Genomic DNA, 14,857 nt, shown 5'->3' with positions numbered 1-14,857 from the left:
TACCATTTAAACTAGCTGGCTTTTCCTGAGTATAGGGTTGAAGTAGCTGACCTAGAAATAGCTAGGGTGCTGAGGTATATCATAGTCAAATCATAATTAAAAACTTGCTACAGAAAATTCACCCATGGATGACTGAGGGTTAATTTAATGCTGCTCCTTTTCTCAGAGGATAACCAAATACTTGGACAGAATTTTCAGAAAGAGGGAATGAATAATACTTCTCATATTTGTAGTTTTAAATAATCTGTTACTCATGACTAAGGCAGCATAATAAAGCCTATTGTAAAACAAGGAGACTGAGGCAGCAGACAGCAGGGAAACTTAGGGGTTAAGGACAGCTTCTCATAGGAAGAGGCATTTCAGGCTGTGGGAAGTAGTTATGGACAGAATGTGGGGAAGAATATCCCAGTCTGAAGGAACAGAAAGTCCCAGCAGTGTGAGAAAATGTAGTTCCTCCAAAAGAACAGAAAGGAATCAGGGTGACCTGAAGAAAGACTATGAAAGTGGAATGATGAGACTGGAGCTCAGGTTATCAAGGGAGTGGTGTGTGTGTTAAGATGGGTGTACTTGACCCTAAGTATAATGGGAATCCTCAAATATTTTAAGCAAAGAAATAACATGATCAGAATTAGGTTTTTATAAGATTGTTTTGGCGGCAATGCTCAACTTTATCAGCTGTGTATCCTTGAGCAAGTTCCTTTATTTCTCTAAGCTTCATTTGCCTGATCTGTGAGACGCATATAATACTATCCCCCTGGCAGGGTATGGAGGGCATGCATGAGATAATGCATACAACAGTCATGGTGTATCATCTCATACAAAGCAGATTCTCAGAAAATGGTTATTCATTTCCTTCTCTCGTGGTGACTGACTTCCTCTGTAGAGATACTACCCAAGATGACATGGCCTTTTAAATGCATAGGTAACCATTTAGGATTGTCCTAGATAGAGAGGTCATAGATACCCGCAGTATCTCATTATACACAGGATTCAACGTTTTCTTCGCTACAAGCGTTTTCTTCTTGCCCATTTTGCCCTTGTCTGGTAACAGATAAGTCTTTACATATCTAAAAAGAGAATTGAACAGACAAGAAGGTTAGAGAAAATAAAAGTGATGTGTCTACCTCCACTTTTAAAAATGCCTTGGAAATTGATAGAAATAATTATTTCATGACACTAGGAAAAGCAGTATGTAATAAATGCTCTCACCAACACCTTCACACTTAAGCTTTTAAAGTGATTTCAGTGGAATTGATAATTTGATACTGTTTTGAAGATTTTTAAGGGCTATTTCCTGAATTCCTTTCTTCCTTTGACCTTAACTAATGTGGGGCAAGGGGAAGACGACAGACCTCTAAGGTGATGCTTAATTCTATTGGCTAGTTTCCTATTAAGAAAAGGCTTTGATGCTTGCAGAATTAAAAAAGTTTTTGTGACTGTCTTTTGAAAAAAAATAATCTGGTACATACCTAATCAAGCCATATGAATGTTAAAAAAAAAAAAAGAAGAAGAAAAAGAAAAGAAACTAAAAGGCTATTAAGCCCAGTTCCTTTTAGGATTGGGTTTATGCTAGCAAAATAATTAAGAATCAGACTTCTGCATAGGGATAAATAGGGAATACCATTCAACTTTGTAACTAAACTGAAATGCAATTAAACCTGTGATTTCAAAGATGAATTGGTAATTCCCCCTAAAGTTCTATAGAATATGATTTAAATATGGAAACTACCTTATTCTAGAATCTTAACTATTTCTGCACCACAGAGCATTATAAAGTATGTCCCACGTGTCCCTAATCTTAGAGAAAGTTTGAAAGTGTGTGGAGAGAGATTGGGGCTCAATCCATCATTCCTCATTTTGCTGCTAAATTTATGTAAACAGTCGCTTATCTTCTCTGTCCCTTGTTTCCTTATCTGTAAAAAGAAGGAATCAGGACAAAATGACCTCAAAGGTCCCTTCCAACTTGAAACATTTTGTGCTTCTCTGATATTTTTATAATTTAGTAGGTTTGGCGTATGAATCTATAAAGTAAACAGCATTTCCCCCCAACTTTTTTTCCCAAACATTCCTTTTAACACAGTCACACACATACCCTCCCTTCAATTACTTTCTTTCCTTCCCAATTTCTACAAGATTAAGAGTAACGAAGAGAAAATAGTGACTCCAAAATGTACTTACGGGTCCGAACGCTGTTTTTTAATATCTGCTGCTGCTAAGTCTTTACACTGGGCCACAAAGACATGCAACTCCTTCAGTGAGTCCACGTAGTCGATTGCAAACTGAATATTTCCCTTCACTTCCAGATTGCCAAAGTCTCCACTATAAACACTCATCACACTGCCGCTCACCTGAAAGCGTCGGAAACAGGCAGTGTTTGTCGCTATCTCATTTTTGAACCCAACACAAGGATCATGGATGTAATCTTTGCTTGCCATTATTTCTCTAGTTTGCATATAAAAGCAGTTAATTTAATACGGCATCAAAAAAGCGTACCAACACAGACAACCTGACATGATATACATGACATGATGACTAGTGTTTAACAAAAATTGCTTCTAGGAGACATAGATGAAAAGTGAAATGCAAAGTTTTTTAGATGCTGACTCATTTCAAAGCAGGGTGATTTTATGGTAGGGGGCATTCAGAGTTCCATTTTTAGGCATGCTTAGAATTTAAAGTGTTAAAGAAAGAGGATGTGAGAAACCCCAGGCACACAAATCACAGTGACACATTGCTCTATCAAATTTCCAAGGCACTAAAAAGGAATTTTACTATGTTACCCATCCACTGAATCTAAGAAAATGCTTACTGAGCCATACACTTTTAGAGGTCAGGAAGGGCAGAAAATGGATGATTGATGAAGGAAGTTTAAAGCCTTCCCAAGGTCACACATTTGATTGTCATCAGCAGAAATTCAATTTAAATAGATTTTTTAACAAAGAGTTTGAAAAATGCAAGGCTAGTAAGAATTTAAGCGCAGATTTATCATTTGTTTAGCATACCTGGTGAGATATGTGCATGTGTATATATATCAGAGATATTTGGATAAGTGTATGTGGACGTATTTACATATATATTTCTACACACATCTTACATGCACACACAAAACTACCTCACTTTATGAAAGTTCTGTGTAAAGTCAAATTCTCTAAATCAAATCTGAGCAACTACACTTAGGGAGCTTTCCTTTGAAAACTCCATTCTGAATCCCTCTATGGGGCAAAGAATCGCCTCTCCTATTCTTTTATGTGAATCAGTACTTTCATTCATCAGAATAAAAGTCTTGCTAAAAGAGAGGTACAATTCTATACCTGCACACAGTATATAAAAGCATATCAGATATAAGCATACCTTGTGATAGCTACCCCATTTGTTGCACAGAAAAATTTAGTGGTTCATCTTGTTGGTAATTTAGGTTTATTTTTTAAGTACTTACATCCAAAAAACCATATTTATTTATTTTGGATATGAACTCTCTTGTGATTAAAACAGAGAAAAAGAAAGATTTAGCTAGCCAGAAGCCAACTGTGGGTTAGAGAAAAAGCTCTCATGCCCCTGGAATCTGAGAAATACAACAAAAGGCCCTTTTACAGTAGCAGGAGCATGGGGGAGCAAGGTTCGCAGAAGCAGAGGGATATTAACATGAAGCCTTTGTTTACATACAGAAGACAAGGACGTCATGCCAGAGGAGCTGCTAAGATTGGTTAAAGAGCTCGGGCTCTTCTTGTGTCTGCTGAGCTGGTAACTGCCTTCTGATGCTGTATCTGTTTCTCTGTCATCACTCTACAAAACATCATACAATATATACAAAATTTAAATTCAGAATGAGTCAAGATCAAAATCTGTTTAGATAAAGATAATATCTTGGTATCCCACTGATCTATGACATTTTCCAAGGTCAAAGTGCTAACTGCCAAGGAATGGTATTCAAGATGGGGTGGGTGGTCTGCCTTGGACCTCATCTTAGGAGGAGAGCAGTGGTTAGGTACTGAAATAACAAAGCGATTTTTTTCACCTACAAGGTGTGGCCCCAAGGTGCATTCTCTTAATATTATACATTTATATTGCTTGGAAAACTTTATTGATATATAAGAGAAATTAACTTTACCTAGGCAATAAATGGTCTAACATTTACTATCAAATCATAAAATGTCATGCCTAATTCCTCTCGTTAACATAGGCTTAACTTCCCTAAAAATCAATAGTGTCTCATTTTACTTGAGACACTATTAAACTAGGGAAAACAAATGCTAATCTGATCTGTGTTTCAAGTTTTTTACACATATGTATATATGTGTGTATATATAATTTTAAACCACCTCTTAGGTATTTCTATAGTGTTATTGTGCTTATCTTTTGTGTTGCTAAAGGGAAGTATATTGATTTGTACATTCTGCCCACATTAGATTTTAACAAATAAAAAAAAAAATAGGCTTCCCTGTTGGCGCAGTGGTTGAGAATCTGCCTGCCAATGCAGGGGACACAGGTTCGAGCCCTGGTCTGGGAAGATCCCACATGCCGCGGAGCAACTAGGCCTGTGAGCCACAGCTACTGAGCCTGTGCGTCTGGAGCCTGTGCTCCGCAACAAGAGAGGCCGCGACAGTGAAAGGCCCGCGCACCGCGATGAAGAGTGATCCCCGCTTGCCACAACTAGAGAAGGCCCTCGCACAGAAACGAAGACCCAACGCAGCCAAAAATAAATAAATAAATAGATAAATTAAAAAAAAAAAAAATAGCAACAAGATACTTATTTTAAATATGTCCCAGGAAATATTTACCTGGGTCAAGAAAGAAAAGTGACAATAATAAATTTTATTATATTTAGATCTATAGTTTATTAGATGGTAGCTTTAAGAATTTATGCTTCAGAATGAGTTCCTTTTGGGATTAGAGAGTTTATGGAGCAGTTCAGTGGCTCCTGGGGTTAGGGAAACACCTTTATGGAGGAGTGATTAGTTCATGCCAACATATTCCAGGGCCCATGCAATTACATGTCAATATAACAGATGCCAAACCTAACGCAGATTAAGAAAAGGGTTAAAAAATTATGATTTATATGGATGAGAAAAGAATCCTTACTCAAGGGTGAAAAAAAATCTATACATTTTTAATGTCTCTATTATCATACTCCCTTGCCACATGCTTACAGACCATTTCCCCCTATCATAGCCGTAACACATTCTACCTGGTACATCAGATCATTAGTGATTATTGGAAGGATAGGACCTTGTCTTGATGACCTGGAACACTGATTTTCATAAAGTTGGTACTCAACAAATGTGACTGACACTAAGCCTCAAAGGGACAGTGGACAAAGAAGCAATGCCTGATTTCATCCCACTTCCTTTAACATTCAGTCCAACCCCAGGTACTCTGAAAGGTAAAATGATACAGCTTAATTTGGCATCTCTGATGTACAAACTCAAACAATTTGGACTGTCTTTTGTGTGGAGCAGTGAGGCAGCAGGTTAAAACTGAAGGGAGGAGAAAAATAAAAAATCAGGCCAATCAGGTATCATTGGCCTCTCAAATTATTAGACGGTTCATTCATATGACCAACCAAGACCAAAGCATATCTACAAAGGTATAAGACCATAGGAACTCCATGAGGTGCCTATGCTGGCTTCCAGCTAATGAGTTAGTTTCAAAGAACGAGTGATTCTTTCCAAAGGAACTGTAATGTGGGCTCTTAAGCATATGCAAGGGCTGAATACTTGCAGATACAGTTCATCTAAGGCTCAAGAGTAGACAGAACGGTGCCCAGGCTGTAGGGGAGGAGGGATGTAATTTATATATTGTCCAGAGCTTTCCTTACATTCCATCTACTAAGAGAACACTTAAGGATGAAGCTTTTAGTTCACCATTAAAAATCAGACCAAAACTGCAAACGGGAACAGCTAACATTAAGGTACTCTGTGTCAGCACTGTGCTATGTGTTTTCCCTGCATTATCTCACTGACTCCTCACAATCCAACGAGGTAGGTACTAGGGAAGCTAAGGAAATTGTCCATAATCACATAGCAAATTAGTAGCATAGCCAGAACTGGGAGTGCCTAACCTCAAAGCTCAGGCTCCTAACTACCTGGCTGCAAGAACATGGAATCTTAGTTAAGGACCTGAGTTCAAATCCTAGATCTACTTTTTAGTAGCTGTTGGATTTGGGGAAAGTTACTTAACCTCTCTGAGGCTCTTTCTTCTTTTATAAAATGGAGAAATTTGTACCTACCACATTTTGTTTGTGAGAGTTAGACATCAGAGCGAATATCAAGTGCCTGGTACTTACTAGGTACTAAATGAATAATAGGTAATAGTCATGTTCTTACTTGAGACAGTAGGTATAGTAGTTAATAGCATGGGGGTCAGATCTGGGCTCCAGTGCTGGTTTAACCCCTTTCTAGGTGAGTGAGGTTACCTTACCTCTCTTACTCTCAGTTTCCTCATCTGTAATATCTGGGGATGATGATGGTGCCCACCTCCCAGGGTTAATGGAGGATTAAATGAGATAATGTACATAAAGTGCTTACCCCCAGTTGATGTCGATAAAGTTTGCTATGTCACTGTTACTTTACTATTTTAACATATGCTTTCAAGCTAATCATGCTACCTAGACTAAGCTTTCACAAATCAACTGTACTCTAAACTACAGAGGAGCTCATGCCAACATTTTTCTGCTGGATTTCTTATTTTGTACCCACTTTGAAACAAAAGTCACATTCCCAAATCTATGCACTTTGACTTCACCACCAATAAGAGTTACTGTATGTGCCTTGCCTTGTTCCAGGACTAACAACACTACCTCTATTGACATGAGAGGCGAAGGTCAGTCCTGCTGACCTCTTCAGTCTCCGCTATGGCTGCATACAGACACACCAACCTTGGCATAGCAAATCCACCTATTTGGTTCCATTTTTCGGAAGGTACAAAACACAAACTTGCCTCATCTTGGAGAAATGCTGGAACAGACTTGCTCATCCTTTTGAGTTTGTCAGGGTGGGAAAACTGATTATCAGGTTGTGAAGGCACTGTGGAAACTAAACAGTAGCATTTCCATTCAAAATTATCCTCACAGTTGTCAGACAAACATAAGGCATAAGTTGAAAACACACTTTTCTTTCGTCTATGAACAGAGATGTTTTTGTAAATTGGTTAAAGGCATAGTAGTTCACATGCACAGGACCATAAGGTAAGCAACATGCAATTATAGAGAGAGAACTAGCAAGGAGTTGAACCAAATAGAAAACAAAAATTTAAAAACCACTAGGTTTACTGGACTGCAGGACTGGATTTGAATTATACTGAAACCTACTACCAATGTGAATTGGTTCTAACTTATATTTTTTCATATTAGAGCTTTGAACCACAGGATCTGTACTTTATTGGTTCATCTCCTTGAGATATATTACATTTTGAACATGCTTCAGGCTGAAAAACTATTTCATCAGATAGCAAGGATCTTTGTACACAACTCAATCATAAAAGTTTTCTGGCTATTGAGTGTCTAAAAGGAGGTTGGTTTCTTTAGTGATTGTTGGGATTACCTGTAAGAGTGTTTCGCCCTCAGAAAGTCGTGAAAGACTACAATTTCAAAACTAATTATTTTTTGAAAATAGAAATTATTTAGATACCTGTCAATTCAGAGAGTTTTCAATAGAGATATCCCAAGGCCAAGTTTGAATGATTCAAGTTAAGATACTCTAAGAATTTACTATGAAAATGTAGCATATGGTTTCTTTCTGATACAGTAAGTATATGTGTGGAAGTCACAGTAAGATGATGAATTCGCTTCCTCATTTGTGTAACTCTAGTTAGAAAACTTTCTTCTTCTTTGCCTAAGAATGACAATGTCTAAGCTTTTCTTATGGTGAATCAGAGCTTCTATATTGAATGGCTTAATATTTTTCAAGGCACTTAGAACAGTGTCTGGCACATATTAGGCCTGGTGTAAATATTTGCTAAACAAATAAACATTATCTGATAGGAAATCTTTAAATTATCTTTTCAATGTGATATAAATATACTGACTTGACTTTCTCATTGAAAGAGATACTAGGAAAACAGATAAATAAAAATCAAATTGTCAAAAAAAATTGTCATTGTCAAATTGTCAAAAAAAATCAAAATAATTGTTATTATTTCTACATATAACTCAAAAGCCTCAAATTTAGTCCTGAGCATTAGCTAAATTCATCTTTAGTTAAAAGAAATCTAATGAAGGAAGACAGAAACTTGAACTACACATATTAAATATTTGCTTATTCACATAATAGTTCTCACCTAGCTTTAGGCTCACAAATGCATCAAAATGCATTTATGATGTCTCACAAGATGATACCTACTTTAATTACTTCCCATTAAACAATAACACATGTGTGTGTGTATTCAGGTGACTTATACTGAAGCAGTATAAGATGAGATCCTGCAAGGGCACAATGTAGCCCAATGAGTATGCAAAACTTTTTTAACATAACACTACTCCCTATTATTTTCAAAAGTATATATCTGTTACTCAAATGTAGTCAGTTTTACATTTATTGGGCTTTAGTTATTTGTGTTTTGATCATGCATTTCATTTTGTCTTGTGGTAAGAATACACTCTTTACTAGAGAAAAGGAATAACCCCAGCCCAGACATTAAGAGTCATCTTGGAAAATATCACAAAAAAGAGAAATTAATTTACCCAGAATTTAGCACACGATTAGCCTATGTCCCTTGACCAATAACTAAGCTAATTAGGAGGTCACATATGAAGACACAGACATATAGGCATACATTGTCTACGCCTATGTTTTGTTTTCACTCCTCAAGTTAAATGTTGAACAAAACACAGAAAGATAAACTAGGATGCCCAAACTTAAGTATCCAGTTGCCAGTTCAAAAGCAACTGGAAAAGCCTCTTTACCCAACACCCCTGAGGGACAGAAGTCTTGTTTCCTCTGCAGCAGCCGGACAGAGAACACACACCAAGGGCTGAAGCCTGGATTGCCTTCTTTCCTAGGTGGTTCTTAAGAATTTGTCAGGTCATGTGCCAAAGCTCAGCTCCTTCATCTCTGGCAGGAGAACCACATGAGCAGAGTTTCAGATTTCAGATGAGATGTCACGGCTTTCAAGCATCAGCATTTCTCTACCTAATGGCTCCTTCCTTTGGCTGCTCTTCTCTTTAAGAATTATCAGCACATCCAAAGACTGCTGGGAAACTGTTATTAAAAATTCTGTGGACTTCTGAGGGCAGGTGTGTGTATCATTATCTTCAACCCTCCAGTGCCTAGGATTATGAAACCACCTGAAACAGGGATGTCAAGAAGACACACAGGCATATCTGCATGCTTTGCTAGCCTCCACAAAAACCTTTTTAATTCACTATTTGTACTCAAGACAATAGTCACTGTTAAGAACAGCAGTCTTAAGATTGAACAGAAAATGGTGAATAATCATTATCTTTTCTTCATGGTGGATATTAATTAGTTGATGCATATTAGCTACCACAAGTGTACATACATTTCTTTCTTTTTTTATTTTTTTTATTTTTATTTTTTTTCCCCACTCCCCCTCCCCCCTCTTTCTTTTTTTAAATTGAAATATAGTTGACATACAATATTATGTTGTGTACTAATTAATAACTTGACATTTGCATATATAATGATCACCATAAGTCTAGTAACCATCTGTCCCCATACAAAGTTATTACAATATTATTGGCCATATTCCTTATGCTGTATATTACATCCCCACAGCTTTGTTATTTTATAACTTAACCTTAAAAGGTTAAGTTATAAAATAAACTTAACCTTTTCCCACCCACCATGCCCCCCAGCAACCATCTGTTTGTTCTCTATATCTTTGAGTCTGTGTTTTGTTTTGTTTTGTTTTTTTAGATTCCACATATAAGTGAGATCATATGGTATTTGTCTTTCTCTGACTTATTTCACTTAGCATAATACCCTCTAGATCCATCCATGTTGTCACATACATTTATGACTTGAGATTCAGATGTTCACTTGCTTTATATATTGAACTATACTATTTGAGTTTAGTTTTGAACCTCAGAGCTTAAACCCTGCACATTATAAAATTTGCTCCTATAGATAATGTAGAGAGGCATATATGACCATACTACATACTAATTGTCAAAGTACAGTCCTTTCTTAGGTCCAGATACATTATAAATTGCTTCATGTCTATAGCCTTGCATAAAGGCCATAAGAGATCCAATACTCCAGACCATACTGCAACATAAAAGCCAAGTGATATTAGAAGGTGCCAACTTCATTTTAAGTAAAGACTCAAAGAGCAGAGAGACTGGCAAAAGTATAGTAGTACTCAGCAATAACTTGTGTATATATAATACATATACATATGTATACATAAAAATTTTAAACATATATAACTATCCCTCAGTGGAATCATGAATTAATCTTTCAACACAGATAGTAGTAAAATATTTTTAATAAAACCCTTGTCAGAATGAAATAGTTTTGTAAGCTGCAAGAGTTTAGTATAATAATAAATGCTACGTTATTAATGGGGTTAGTTATTTCAGTACATTTAACACCATGTAGAGTGGCAACATTTAGTCATTTGTGAGAAAGATCCTGCTACTCACTTCCTGGAATGCATTCATTTGTATCTGGTTCCTGATCTGCTTTTTGATCTACTCAGAAGAGCAACATTGAGAATAAATACCATTTTAACAGAAAGATGAAAGAGACACGAAAATAAAGCTCAAATGTCAGTTTCACAACTAAGACTGCAGAATACATCTGACAGTTTTTCAGCTTGCTTTCCTCCATTCCCCAGTGCAATTCTTCATTAGCCTCTTTGAGGTCTCCTGTTCAACTAAATATCCAACATCCAGCACAGGAGATGTGCAGTGTCTTTCCTCTCCCTCAATAAGCCACAGCATGGAAAATGGAACGAGCACTGTACTAGGAGTAGTGAAGCTGAGATGCCGGTCCCCACCCTCCCACAGACTGACTAGCTACAAGAGCTTAGACAGATCACCTAATTTCTCTGAGCTTTTCTTAGCTGTAAAATGAAGATAAAAATCACTGCCCCACTTACTTCAGTGAGGTGGCTGTAAACATAAAATGAGAAAGACAAAACTATTACATAAAAGTAAGGAATGACCTTTGAAGAGCTCTGTTGCTGCATTTTACATGAGAAAGCTCAGTTAATATACATTTTTATCATTATAGTGCAGGCAACTTAGAAACCAAAATTCTAGCATACAAGTATAAATTATATTTATGTTTACATAAATGCTGAGCCATAAAAATCAGACTCATTTCCATCCCTCCCACCACTATTACCCTATTCATTTTATAACTGAACCAAGTAATACTTGATCCATTGACAAGCTGCAAGACCTTCTGGCTCCTTAAAATTCAGAATCAGTTAATTTCACCTTTGGTCTATACTTAGTTATTTACTTGAGCAGAGGCAGGATCCCCACTCTTGTTCTGGAACCCTCTCCTTTGACCTTAAATCTTCACCAGTTATACCTAGAGAGATCTAAATGCTGAGACTTGAGAATCAAATATAGGAATTACTTAACCCAGGAACCCACTCCACTTTCCCTGCCTTCACAAGGAGTTTTGCAAGTCAGAGTAGCAAAAATCTGCTCATACCCATAGAAATACAATTTCCTATTTTTAGAAACCCTCGCTTCCCTAGGGTCTCTGATGAGATCCTCACAACAGTATCACCAGCAGAAACCTTAAGAATACAAGCAGTATTAAATGCACCAAGTCAGAACCATTTTATAATAACTTAGGCACAATTCATCACATAGCGACAAATGACGTTCTTCTATTTCTCTAACAGCTGCATCCCGGTGACTGCCCAAACCATCCCAGAACCTAATACACAGACAGACATGCAAATACATAAAGATATTTACCATCTTCAGCACTACGCACTAATTCTTCTGGCAGATTATCTACTTTTGCTTGATCTGTGCAGGAGAAATTAACAAATGGTTAAAACGACTGACCCTTGGCGAGAAAGAACAGTGAGATTGTCCCTGGAAGCCCCCGGAGTTGGAAGCAATTAGTCAAGATGCGGTGAGGGGTGCAACCAAGATGTCTTCCCCAAAATACTTTCTCTTTAGATTAGCTAGTTGAGCCAGTGCCATAGCGGGAGCTCCCATTTCAGCCCCGATGCAGCTTACATCAGCACACTGCTGCACACGGACTCCCAAGGGTTAGAGGGTTAGCTCAGAGCAAGCAATCGGCTGGCAGCAGGAGAAAGCACAGGGCTGCAACAGCCTCTTTATGCTTCTGGAAAGGGTAAGATGCTAGCCATGACTAACACCTTCTCAAACCCACGGTCATTAACAAATATTTCTGTGCGTGCATCATCATTTGTGTATGCCTCTGGGAGCCTTGCTTGGGAAGTCAACTGAAGAGATGTAACTGGGGACCAGCTGCTAAGTGGAATCTTGGCAGGCTACTGTGAGAGTGGGTATCGGTATTTGGAAAGGAGCATGCAGGAATACCCGTCAGCTGATGGTGTTTTTTATTTTAACCCTACACATTCCTGAGTACTTTAAAGCTGCGCCATGGAAATAGCCACATGCTTCTCAGGCAAGAGGTTTGCCAAATTGGACAATTGTTGCTGAGTTTTTTGTTGTTTTTTTTTTCCTCAGGGCCCATCACTAACATCAGGAAGAACAATCAGGGCTGTCCAACAAAGGACTGGACTCGCCTTCTCTGGAAGCATTCAGGCGGATGTGGGGGGTTGGCCACCTGTTAAGGGGGCTTTAGAGGGAATTCCTGAACTGGGGGGAGTTTGGAATGGGTGACCTTCAAGGTCCCTTCCAACCCTGAGATTCCAAGATCTTTGGTAGGGTGAGGACTGCATTCCAAACTGGGACTATTGCCCCCCCAGAGCCCTGAAAATCTCTGAATTTTAAGAATTGTTTAGTGGCATAGCTTTTTCTTTTTTCTTTTCTTTTCTAAAATCTGAGTTTTCAGTCTCAATTGCAGATGCGTAAAAATATTCTAAACATGACAATGGTCAATTTTAATCATACGAGTTTGGCAGTGGTTAACTCGCACTCAATAAGTTTTCGCATGACCATCTGTAATCCCAGGGGTGAATTTTAGCTTAAAAATATTAAGAACAAAAAACCCCAAGAAGTCACAATCTCTAAGTCCCTATATACATTACGCTGTATGTTAGTACTCTAGAAATCCTTCACCAGTTAAAGCAGCAGCCAGTGGGGAACAGTGTGCCTGAAGTGTTGCATGTCAGATAGCCTTTGGGCTTATAATTCCACTATCCAAAAGAAATGCATGAAAAGGCATAAAAGAGAAAGCAAAGTCCTTGAAGCCAGGGACTAATTCATCTCTATATCATGCAAAAATTCATCAGACATCCAACACTGTCATATGTAACACGGTCACTTAATAAATGCTCTTGTTAATAGCCTGTTGATTTTGAGTCCCAGCTCTGCTGTATGAAAGGAAGCAAACTACTTTGCCTCCATAAACTTCACTTTCCTCATCTGTAAAATGGGAGTAACAATTTGTCCCTCACAGGGTTGCCTATGCCAGTTAAATGGGAAAATGCATGTAAAACACTTAGCCAAGTCCTGGCACACAGTGCTCAATCAATGTTAGTTATTACCACTAGAACCACTAGCTACCACAGTCTTTTAAAACTCACTGTACTTGAATAAACACTCAAACTGGGATTCTTCAAGGAAACCTAGTGTTCTAGTAACCAAACCTCACGCGTTATTTTAAAAGCAAAGTTCCAGCCACTTTAGGCTGAGCCTCTTCAGCTCACTTGGGAAAAGTTATTCTCATCTGTTAACCCCCCTTTAGGGTTTTCAGCAGTTTCAGCATGCAGTGAGGCCACAGAAGAGCACATACGCATTTTTAAGCTGAGATGGGGGCATGAACAGTGGGGCAAACTTTATTCTCACTTGATGAATCTGATGCAATATCTTCTAGACTTTTGGAAGGCATTTTCCTAGCAGCACTCCTTTCCAAAGTTTTCAAAACAGGACTGGGTTCTTCTTCTGAACCTGTTGCAAGACAAAACCGATGAATACTGCACAAAAGAAAAAAGAAAACAACAAAGCTCTTAATAATCAACGGACACTGAAATGGTAGGTTGAAAGGAGGCATTATGCCATAAGCCTCTATACTTTTATTCACTCTATGAAGCACTCCAACAGAAGAAAATAGAATTTCTCCACTAAAGAATATTAGTATATTCTTTAAATAACTTTCCTGGTCAAGAAATATTTGTAAGCATAAATGATACAGAAACAAGATTAACAAGATTCCCACATTAATAGAAATGTGCTCTCTTAGTCTTTTACACCTCTATTTTAGGCACATGATTTGTTCTGCGCCAGACTTTGAATCTTTCCCCTTCACTTCTAGCTTTTGAAGACAGCCACAAAATGGTTTTAGGAGCATTAAAATAATTAGCTGAAAACCATAGAAGGCAGGATTCAGATGTTTTAACATCTGTGTATAATTGGGTGCACAGATGGGTGAATTCTCCAGATCAACAAATGTAGGCTTTTTGGGTTTCATGAACTGGTGAAATTTCCAACAAAATGTTGGGTAATGACATGAGGTAGTCAACTTTTTATTTTACTAAGGCATTTGGCAGGGGGGGTGGGGGGGGGAGAGGAAGGTCTCTATTATCTACTAATGCCTTTATTTTATAAAAGGAAAGGCATTTTAGGACCACAAGGAAAAAAAAAAAAGAAAAAGGGCATAACCAGAGAATAAGAACAGTTCTTTAAATACATCTAATTTTATAAAAGTTTTTCTCTAGATAGTCCTTAATTGTTCCATTTTGACAGTGGAAACTCCATCATGGATAAGCCCTGGTCTGA

General features: G+C 37.8%; 1 protein-coding gene across 20 annotated transcripts in view; it reads right to left on the bottom strand.

Annotated features, from left to right (window-relative positions):
- The window catches only part of SYTL2 (synaptotagmin like 2), a 101,127-nt gene that overhangs the window by 8,801 nt on the left and 77,469 nt on the right, over positions 1-14,857 (bottom strand). For 9 of the 20 annotated variants that reach the window (XM_059930643.1, XM_059930646.1, XM_059930648.1 and 6 more), the window contains 7 exons: positions 13,928-14,029; positions 11,897-11,950; positions 10,601-10,648; positions 6,937-7,031; positions 3,664-3,783; positions 2,179-2,348; positions 965-1,067 (listed from right to left, as the gene is read on the bottom strand). In XM_059930643.1, the coding sequence (XP_059786626.1) occupies positions 965-1,067; positions 2,179-2,348; positions 3,664-3,783; positions 6,937-7,031; positions 10,601-10,648; positions 11,897-11,950; positions 13,928-14,029 (692 nt within the window). Of the gene's footprint in view, positions 1-964; positions 1,068-2,178; positions 2,349-3,663; positions 3,784-6,936; positions 7,032-8,961; positions 9,475-10,600; positions 10,649-11,896; positions 11,951-13,927; positions 14,030-14,857 lie in introns of those variants that run through there. The other 11 variants (XM_059930645.1, XM_059930662.1, XM_059930663.1 and 8 more) reach the window with 5 other exon arrangements.

This window comes from Balaenoptera ricei, chromosome 8 (assembly GCF_028023285.1).
Source record: "Balaenoptera ricei isolate mBalRic1 chromosome 8, mBalRic1.hap2, whole genome shotgun sequence".
Taxonomy (NCBI): Eukaryota; Metazoa; Chordata; class Mammalia; order Artiodactyla; family Balaenopteridae; genus Balaenoptera; species Balaenoptera ricei.
The sequence above is the reverse complement of the archived record's forward strand: the minus strand, read 5'-3'. Positions and strand labels throughout refer to the sequence as shown.